Source organism: Corylus avellana, chromosome ca11 (assembly GCF_901000735.1).
Source record: "Corylus avellana chromosome ca11, CavTom2PMs-1.0".
NCBI classification, from domain to species: Eukaryota; Viridiplantae; Streptophyta; class Magnoliopsida; order Fagales; family Betulaceae; genus Corylus; species Corylus avellana.
In genome coordinates, this window is record NC_081551.1 from 873,843 (window position 1) to 884,693 (window position 10,851).

At 34.6% G+C, this 10,851-nt stretch overlaps 2 protein-coding genes and 1 non-coding gene across 3 annotated transcripts; 2 read left to right on the plus strand and 1 right to left on the minus strand.

Annotated features, from left to right (window-relative positions):
• The first annotated feature begins 439 nt into the window (after window positions 1–439).
• On the plus strand, window positions 440–1,030 carry LOC132164916 (transcriptional regulator TAC1-like). Its single transcript, XM_059575434.1, has one exon. It carries the CDS (start codon window positions 440–442, stop codon window positions 1,028–1,030), a length of 591 nt encoding a protein of 196 aa, XP_059431417.1.
• Window positions 1,031–5,162: 4,132 nt separating this feature from the next.
• TRNAG-GCC (transfer RNA glycine (anticodon GCC)) lies at window positions 5,163–5,233 on the plus strand. The gene has a single exon. It is a non-coding gene; the product is annotated as a tRNA-Gly (tRNA).
• A 1,107-nt stretch (window positions 5,234–6,340) lies between these two features.
• On the minus strand, window positions 6,341–10,609 carry LOC132165409 (bet1-like SNARE 1-1). Its single transcript, XM_059575954.1, has 6 exons — window positions 10,499–10,609; window positions 10,202–10,294; window positions 7,524–7,674; window positions 6,956–7,012; window positions 6,791–6,850; window positions 6,341–6,626 (listed from the first exon to the last, which is right to left on the minus strand). Exons 2-6 carry the CDS (start codon window positions 10,213–10,215, stop codon window positions 6,537–6,539), a joined length of 372 nt encoding a protein of 123 aa, XP_059431937.1. The 5' UTR covers window positions 10,216–10,294; window positions 10,499–10,609; the 3' UTR covers window positions 6,341–6,536.
• Window positions 10,610–10,851: the final 242 nt, after the last annotated feature.

Consider the following 10,851-nt stretch of genomic DNA (forward strand, 5'->3'; position numbering starts at 1 on the left):
GTAAAAATCACCAGTGCGAATAGGTTTACCTTTTGTTATAATATAAATGTTTGTATATATATATATATATATATATATATATATATATATATATATATATTTATGTATTAGAGAGAGAGAGAGAGAGAGAGAGAGAGAGATGAGAAAGCAAAGACCGCGTTAAGAAAAACTAGATGAAAGCTACAAGAGGCAGCATTGAAAAGAAAAAAAATGCATAAAATAAAAAGTGTCTGCTAAAAAAGAATCCAAAAGCCGGCCAACCGAATGGCTCTCTCAGCAAACTTCTAAGACTTTTCTCCCTCTCACAACACCTTCACTCAAATCTCATAGGTAATGCCTATGTCCTTTATTTGTCTCTCCCCACATCTTCTCTATAAGACTCTTCTTTGCTCGGTCTTTCTTTCCCATATTCTCAACAAAAACTCATCAGAATATATATATGGAGTACTCAAAGAGCTCCAGTGAAGAAGAAAGCGATATTCGATCTGAGCAAAATGAAGATACAGGCACAGGCAGATCCTACGAGTGTGTGTTTTGCAAAAGAGGCTTCACTACAGCACAAGCCTTGGGAGGACACATGAATATCCATAGAAGGGATAGAGGAAAGCCAAGGTCTCCTCATGTTGCTTCAGTCTCAAGCAGATTATCAGCTGATGAAAGCTATGGTGGCACTACTCTTAAACCATATCTACCAATTCAAAGCTGCTACACATCATCAACACATTATTCCACGGCTGCTGATGATCAACAGGTAAATGTAAATAATAATTATCAAATATCTTTTCCTGTATCTGCATGGAATAATAATAATCGCATGAGACCCCCACAAACACAACATAGTAGTAGTCATCATCATGAGTTGTATTCTGTACAAAACCCACTGCGTATGAATCTGGTTGAAGAGGATTGGCAAAGAAGCCTAAGCATGCAAGTTAATCCAAGGCATGTAGATGATGATAGAGAAAAGACACAAGATGGCAGTGAAGAAGAAGAATTGGATTTGGAGCTTCGACTTGGTCATTATCCATAGTATTTTATTTATTATATATATATATATATATATATATATATATATATATATATATATATATATATATATATATATATATATATATCTAAGGGATTTTGTGAGCAATAAATGTTGTGTACGTTGTCCATATTTCAGTATGATCCTCTGTGATATACACAGTATGTGATTCGAGGAGGAGGAGCAAAACAATATTGTTTCCAATTATTGGGTTTTCAAGAAAATGATACAAGTAATTAATCCAGTTGTAGATTTTCAAGGAAGGTAATATTTTTCTTCCATATAATGTCAAGCCCTAAATTAATTTAGGGTTCGATGAGATGTTCTTGTGAAAAGTGTTATATATCTACCTCTCTTTTATTCCCCTTTTCCCCAGTATAAGTTTTTCTTATGTCAAACTAAATAAAACTTGTCTATAGTTTCTCTCGTCTTATATATATATATATATATATATATATATATATATGCAATTGAAATTTCTCATGATCCCTGAAAATACTGCTCTAGAATTTCTTAGAGTACTTCTACCATTTTCAGCAAGAAATTAATTTTAGAGCTTGCTTGAATTACTTGTCAGCTATTCTCTCATTTCATATTGTCATATTCATGAATGATCTTCTAGAAACCCTAGCCAAAAGAAAAAAGGGATAAATTAATATATATCAACATGAATCTTAACCAACCAAAGGAAGCCTGTTTCATTTCTCATGTCTGATAGCTAGGAAGTATCAAGCAAAACGAAATTATATATGTCAAAATTTAAACTACTTTTTGTGTTAAAAAAAGGGTTTCTTTAAAAACAATAGCATTATATTTTCACTTTGAATTAATATTGTTTTACCCTAATTACTATCATATCAGGTGATATTAATAATTAAATGCATGCAATTAGTGTTTCTGCTATATGCAGATCATTCGTTCTGGTCACTTGATCCCTTTTAGAGAAGGAAATCTAGTGATATATAGGATTATCACTTAAAAAAAAAAATTCTTTCTTTTGACATACGCCTTAAAACCTATTAGGATTATTGCCTTATTGGGTTGCGTTTTCTTAGTCTCGATCTCTTCTATGGGGTTTTATTATTGATTCTCAGGTGTCTTGCATTGATCAGTTTTTTTTTTTTTTTCCTAAAATTTTGGTGATTGAATGAAGAGCAATATTATGCTGATTATAAATTGATGCCTGCGTACATGCAAACTCCCCTTGAAGACGATTCAAGAGCTTCTTTTTCTTTTTTTTTCCTACTAATTAATTGCTATTTGCATCTTTAAAATATAATTGTTTTTACGTGATATATTGACTTCATGAAGCGTGGTGTGGTTACTGGAAGATAACTAAAATTGATGAAACCACAGTCAGTTGAAATGACTGCTGTCAGAAGTGGTGGTAAAATGACACTCTCACGTTGTCAAGTGGCATGTCTCATGGGATACTGCATTGGCCATGTACCTTGAATTCTGTGCATGTCTCGATAGATGTCCAATTGAAAGGCATGCTTTCTTTCAAGGATTTTCTAGTTAATTCCCTTTTATCCAATGGACATGACTTTTACACCAAGGGATTGAATGCAATCGAAACTATTAGAGTTGTTTCTTAACTATTTTGTACCAAATGAGTTAAAAAGAATTCGAAAGACTGTGTTAAAAAGTTCTTTTAAGATTCGTGAGAGTGCTTGTGTCCAACTGATATCACTGTCTACGGGATAATAAAGGAGATTTTGATCTGCCCTGCTATTTATATATATGAGAAAAATGAAATATTGGTTGCTCAAGTACATTAGATTTTCAAAGGGAAAGCTTTTTAATGTTGAGTCTTTAGGTCAAGTAATAGACAAAGTAAGATCTTGGTGTATATCTTTTGTCCAATATTTAATAATAAATGTTTGTTAATGTGTTTACTTTGGGCCTTTTTTTTTTTTTTGAAAAAGTGTTTTGATGTGACATAAAAGTGAAGGTTGTTTTTATGATTGTTTTATTTCTTGAATTGTTAGTTAATATAATTGTTATTGTTTTGAGAACAAAATAGGTACAAAAAAACAGAAAATAAAAACATAAACAAAGGTAGTCTAAACTTTTAGGTGATATTGACATGACTTTTCTTTTACAAGAGCCTTTGTTGAGTTTTTTCTTCATCTTGTTTACGTTTGATGATCATGTGAAATCCCTTCAAGACAGGCCACTTCTTAGCTCATCTGTACTAGATTATAAATCACAAATACATGATTTTGCTTGCAAGAACCGTGTATAGGTTGAGTGAGGACTCGAATAACTAAACTTGTAATATTAACCAAATGAGTCGATCATTTGAGCCGACCCTTGCGGGCACCTTCGTTGAGCATTACTATAACTTTTGTTTTGTTATAATCCCAAAAGCTAGCTAATGTAGTTTCTGTAATTAGCAATGGCAAGTGGAAATTGACCTCCTGCCAAGTCTGATGACTTTAGTAAATATACAAAGTAAATGTGTGGACATTGTAGTTAATCCTAATTTTGATGAGATTATGTTACATGGAAATTAGAAGTTTGATCTAATTAAATCAGGTTAATTTCCTATAAGTATTGAACAATTCTTGGAAGCTGTCAGAGGAGCATTACATGGAGCTAGCAACATGAACATGATGGAAATACCAGTTTGCTTATAAATCTTTTCCAGGCACTCTTTCATGGCTTGCTTGACCATTCAGAATATACTTTTCGACTAGAGATAGGTTAATCACATGGGGGGTGTAATTCTCTTGTTGTATCAATCATAAAATTGGCTTAGATGGTATATCTCTAGCTAGCTATCCTATTTGAATTGAAAGAAATAATCACATTTATAAGCAACAAAATTTAAAGATGATTCGGCGGCCATTTTGCCAATTAACATAAGAAAAGTGCTACACGGACTTTTTCTTTTACACTCTCAAATGCCTACTCTTTAATGTAGCAGTTATCACGTCAGGCTGTCGCCAGCTTTCCACTATAACATTTCTTAATATCTCATCGCTTTACTCTCTTTTCGCAATTATCATGTTAAAAAAGGAAGTCATATAACATTTATCTTAACATAAATGCTTACTCACTAAAAAGGGCAAAAAAAGAAAAAGAAAAAAAGGTCTCTGGAGCCTCCTATACCTACATATCATTATAGCACCAAATGATCACAATTTTTTTTTTTTTTTTTTTGACATGTCCGTACAAGAGGGGGGAGGGAGATTCGAACTAGTGACCTCCACTTCATTAAGTGTGGTCCCAGCCGATTGAGCTACCTCTTGGGGACCAAATGATCACAATTAAACGTACAAGAAGTCTGATCTCAAACCTTCTTCTATCCTAAATCATCTCAAATAAGATAAGGCGACGCTCCCAATCCGGCCGTCCAAAAACATGCTTTTGCAAAATTAAAGGTCTTAGGATAATACAAATTTGACAACTTTTCTTTTTTAATATTCTAGCAATTATACATTAATGGCTACAAACTACATTATGACATTTTCTATTTAGCATCATATAATTAATGGAGGAACCTAATTGTTAGCTAGTCGACCAAAGGGATCCAACAAAACACTCTGCAGGCCATAAGAGCACTGGAATGATCAGCCTTGATCGACCTCGTCATGGAGTACTGGCTGTAGAATATTTGATTATTTGTCATGCCATTGCCATGCTTGTAATTGTTGAGCAAGAGGCTTGGACACATTATCGTTTAGGTATTTATTGATGATTTTTGTTTTATTCAACAAAACTATATATTATATCAGTGATGCATAGAAAGATATCATCAATGTACAATGTACACAATTTCTTTGGAGAATTTTATAAGGTAATTTATGAATTACTCAAAATTATTTTTTCTTTTCTTTTATCTTTTTTTTTTATTGGATTTGTCTTATAATTAGTAAGCTATTTCTTTCTTTCTTTCTTGGGTCAATGGATGATTCATTTGCTGCGAATCCCCTGCCCAAAAAGAAGGGATCGAGTAAGGAAATTGTTATGAGAAAGAGCTCCACCAACCAGGCCGTCTCAGATTCCCCTACCCAATTACAGCGGGCAGGAGGACTTAGGTAGATCCTATTGTAGGGGATTTTCGGTCCTCGTATGATTCTTTATTTATCTAGGTTTATTTTATATAACCTAAGCTTGACATCAACAAGCACCAGTGGTCTAGTGGTAGAATAGTACCCTGCCACGGTACAGACCCGGGTTCGATTCCCGGCTGGTGCAATAGCATTTTTTGGGAATTAATTTTATGTTGAATCTCAAAAGTGGCATAATTTTTGGGGAATAAATCACACAAATTCTGCCCGTGGACCCGGAAAGCATGAACACCAAAACTTTAGCAATGAGAATGACTGGTCAAGATTTCCAAGTATCAAATTTGTCTTTTCTTCCAATATTTACAGCATTTTGGATTGTCTTGGAGTTTGAAGTTTATGTCAATTAGCCCAACGATCATATGAAATTAATAGGTAAATGATTTGACTCATTTAATTAAATTTGTTAGCTTAAGATTAATTCATATAGTCTTTATATTCACACTTTGACACAATTCAAATCCAACACAAGACCATTTAGAAATGATCATTTTTTTACATGACTTTGCCAGTTAAGGTTGTTGATAGGCGTTCATGTTTTAATTAAATTGATCCAACTTACACCCAAATATCAACTATGTGTCGCCGTGACAAATATTAGTACTGGAGCTGAACAGGACAGCCTAAGCCAAGCCAAGTGTCAACAATTTCTTGCAAGGAAGATTTTGTTGTATGTCATTGGGTTGCACCGTACAAGTATGGCAACCTTCAATTGCTCCAAGAACCGAGAGACCTTCAGAGTGGCAAAATTTTGGGAAAGCAGCTCAATGTCGAACGCACTATGTTTATGGCACAAGGCAGGCAGCAAAACAAAGAGAGCTCTAAAAGTTTATTTTTTTCCTCTCATTCCTTGTTCTTTGCTTATGGACCTGAGTTTTTTTATACTTCTCCTCGAAAGTTATAGACGTTCCAGGTTTTGAAGTTCTAATGCTTTAATCTCAGATACTTCATTTTCTACCATGCCGAGCATGTTTCAGTAATGGCAAAAGATTAAAACCATTCACAATATCGATTCACAGAAGTTCGGCTTGCCTGCAGTGAAAAAATAATTGAAAATTTCTTATATAAAAATATACAGTGGAAATTACAAAATTGGATGAGAACTCTAATTATTTTGACCGGAAGCAATCTCTATCGATTATTTTTGCATAGGAAGATCTCCAATGATTTTTTAACCGGAGGCAACCCAGACTTGACCAGAACATTCAACAGATGCAGCAAAGAAGGGAAAGAGAGATTGTGATGCAAACGGCATATTAACGGGCAACCATGCCATGGGTTCAACAACTATTCAATACATGGAGGAATCTTTACTATGACATGCAAATACCCTACAGGCGGTGAGTAACATTGAGTACAGTAATGTAGTGAAAACGAGTCTTCCCAGTCTAGCATAAAGGTAAGAAGCTGGCATCAAATACATCAAAGATTGATTACCTAGTGAGATAGTATATGACAAGGAAAATCACAACAAATGATGCCACAAGTGTAAACACTCTCCGGCTTGACTTGGTCTCGAATACCTACAGGGTAAAACAAGATCATCATAGCAGCCAAGAAGCAGCACATGTTTGATCCTAAAATAAATTAAACATATAGGAAAAACTACAAAAGAGAAGAAAAGATGATGAATTGCAGAAGGATCTATATTTATTGGAATAGGAAAAATGTTATTTCTTGTACATACCATCTTGAAACGATCCATGGTTCCTGACAAGACTCCCCTTGATGAATCCATATCGTTACCCTGAAAAAATAGAATGCCACATCTTTCATTGAGAGCGAGAGAGAGAGAGAGAGAGAGAGAGAAAGAACAATAAGAAAGACAGGCCAACAACTGTTGCATGCATACCATTCTGTCCAGCATGCGATTATGACTGTCCACCTCCTCATTTATATCACCTGACAACTGAAAGTAACATGCATTAAAATTTGATTGGATGATGTTCAAGCTTTAAAAGCAAGAAATTTGTAACACTTACAAATGCAAATTACTAAACATTGTTCTGTTAATTCTCGCTTAAGCTTCAATTCCAAATAGTTGCTGGAGCTTTAAACACTCTACAAGAGTTTTAATTAGATACTGAAGTAACAAGATGGAGAAGGCATGCTCCAATAAAAGCCTTAAGAGCATCCCTCGTCTATTTAGAAGATTGTTTTTGTAGATGCTCCATTTGGTTTGCAGTGAGGATGGAGGATCACCAAAAAAATTTTGAATTTACAACAACAATTCCAATCCCAAGTCCTGATAGATGTCCCAAATTCCATTTTTTTTCACCTTTCCATATCCTTAAAAACAGGCTGAATAGAAACAATGCAAAGCTCTGGTCCATTCTTTGACCATATAATAAAGCATTCAAGCCAGTGAACTTTCACAACTACACTCAGACAATCAGCTTACATGGGAAGATAAAACTTACTCTCTTCAGCAAAATGACTCTATCTTGCAATCCATCTACTGCTCTTTCATTATCATGCTCATCAATTTCATGAGAGGAGTAAGAAGCTGAGGCTCTGATGCCACCCTCCTCGATTCCATCAAAAAGAGCAGCTCTATTGTTACGGTAGTCTCTGCACACAAAGAGATCTCATCATAGGGCCAAAAATGAAGATGATATACCATATGCTTATATGTTTCCCTATAAGTATTTATCACCCAACATGTTGAGACACTATGAATTATATAAAGATCTTTGTTGAAATCTAACTAGATTCAATTCATCTGACAGAGAACCATAACTATTTCATATCCATCAAATACCAATACTTCCCATTGAATATGGAAAACTTATTAAACATATAGTTAAAGTCCTAACTAGTTTGGAGGAAACATGTCTACCAGTCGACGGGTACTCGTGGAGATGTGCCAAAAAAAAACCTTGAACATCCTGATATAACTCTTTTTCATATACAAGAATACAAATAACTGAAGTAAAATCAAACCAAGAATTTGCAACACGCATTGCACCATGGTGAAGATTGGAAACTCTACCAATAGTAGCTCGGCATCTGGAATCAATGAGTTTTTCAACACCCGATTGACCCTTTTCGTGTCAGTAATTCCCTTATTTCTTGACGCATAGTGTGTGTGTGAGTGTGAGTGTGAGAGAGAGAGAGAGAGAGCAGACAGAGCTAGTATCAAGTATGAACCATTGGCATCGTATATAGATATCATGATCCAGTCCGGATATTCATTATTAATCCATGGTTACAAAGTATCATCCAATATGATACATATAAGCACGCATGTAAAATAACCTTTGAGTAAATTTAGAGCTAATATCTTGTTAAAATAATTAAAACAAAGTGACTTCCAGGACTAAATGCCCTTAGCATTACGTAATTGGAAATTTAGACTAAATCCATGGTTACATAAGAATTTAATTATACAAAATCCTTGTGTATTAGCCATCAATACGTGGTAAGGGGTGTAAACGAGCCGAGCTTGAGCGAGCTTCTCTTGTTTGGGCTCGGCTCATTTAAATTTTACTCGAGCCAAGCTTAAGGATGAGCCAAAAAATCAAGCCTGAGTTCAAGCTCATAATAAGTTGAGCCGAGCTAGCTCTGACATTTAATTTTTTTTTTTATTATAATTTAAACTTCAAGTACTCTTAAACGGCTCAAGAAGCTAGCTTGCATGTGAGCATTTGTTTAGCCTGACTAGTCGAGTATGAAGCCTGAGTCAAGACAGTAAGACGCTTAGTTTCAAAGAGAAAGGATATGCATCCTTTTATAATAAAAGGATGCTATTAGGGGAAAAAAAAATCATCAACTTTTAATATTAATATGAACAACTACCAATTCGAGCCTTATACGAGCTGCTCACGAGCCTTACTGAGTTGAGCCGAACTTGCTTCGTTTAATATTTGAGCTAGTATTTGTGTTCACGAAACACCTTATTTAATAATCGAGTCGAGCACAAGCCGATTCCGAACTCGCTCGCAAACGGCTTGCTCGTTTAACACCCCTACGTGATACTCTCACAATTAACAAACAGTTGATTGATATGCAAATTTTCAATACATTGTTTAAGGTCTCAAAGAGAATAATTCATATGAAATTCCGTTCCTGTTCTAATATTAGCATCAGCCTTGAAATTATCCTAAGAAAGGCATCTGCAACTTGACTAAGCTTAGCAAATTAATTTAAAATTTAATTCAGTTTTTGCTAGATATATCAAAAGTGAATTCAGTATCTCAAGATATATTTTTTTGATTATGACTGTAGCCTAAAGCATGCTCTATAGCAGCTCAGAAAGCATATAAATAGAGAATGTATTACAAAAAGGAGCATCTTCTGTTATATGCTTAGATAAACTAAGTGTCTGAGATGTATCATACCCCAGCATGGTTACTTTCACCCATTTCTAAATATAAATGTACCATATAAAAAACAAGCTGATAAAGTACCACCCAGACTTAAATGTAATGACAAGTTGGCAAACATCTGATAGCACGCCAATCTAACACCCAAACTATAATTTTACCTGATAGTCATGAGCTAAACTAACGCCAATCAACCATTGAATTTTTTCAATTTGTTGATACTATTTGGATACAACCAATATAATTTCATCAAAATTGGTTAACTACTACCTAAACTGTAATGGTCTACAGCAATCCGAAAGATAAACAGCCAACCCAGACCCATTCATCCCGAGCAAACAGACCAAATGTGTTCAAATTTAACCTAAAACAATCCAATTCAGAACCACACTGATACCAGAGATGCACAAAATACTTAATGTTAAAGGTCTCTAAAAGGCAGCTCATTCACTCAGCCATTAGGCTATAGTCACATGCCAAACAACACTAAGAGATACTAGGATTCCACGAAGAACATATCAATAACAAATTTCGCACGTTCACTTGCACTTAACAATCTAAGCAGATCAGATCTAGCCCTCGCCGACTACAATTAAATAAGGCAATATATATGTCTGTATGTGCGTGTGTATCTCTCTCTCTGTACATATATATGGAGAGAGAGAGAGTTTTCGAATAAAATAATCATATAAAGCGTGTAAATAACGAATATGAAGGAGATGCAGTTCGAGAAAAATAGAACCAAGCATTCAGGTTTTGGAAATTCAGTTAACCTTCTGGCATTCATGGCTCACAGGATCACGGATTCTATATGCCCGCCTGTGCTTCTTGTAATCCTAATCCCAGCTCTTCGATCTTCCAAAACTCTGTTAATCAAATATTTTCCATACAATCAATCAACCAAAACGAAAACAATCAGACGAAGAGAAACTTATCGGACAGCGAAAATGTTTGAAACATCATAAATATAAAACAAAAAATATATATTTGAGAAAATCGTTGGGAGAAGTGAGAGGAATTCAGATCTGAGAAAAAGATTGGGGATCGGACATGAGAATTGGGCGCGTTACCTTTGAAGGGAAGCCCGCGGGGTTTTACTGTGTACGACGAATGTTAACGGGGAAAGCCAAGAAGTGGGGGCAGAGCGATTCATATACTATATAGTGGTTTTAGCGAGGGAGTGATCCTGATCCATTTGGGTTTGGCGGGGTTGGAAATATTATATTTATCACACTTATTTTTTTACTATATTTTAAAATAATAAATATTATGATTTATATTAAAGAAAATCTAGATATGAATACCTTCAATTTTTAAAACATTTTGCATCGTTTTCCTCTATTGTTAGGTTGTAATTTGTAAGATTTTTTTTTTATTTTTTATTTTTTATTTTTTTACATTTTTGATTGACTAATCGAGTACT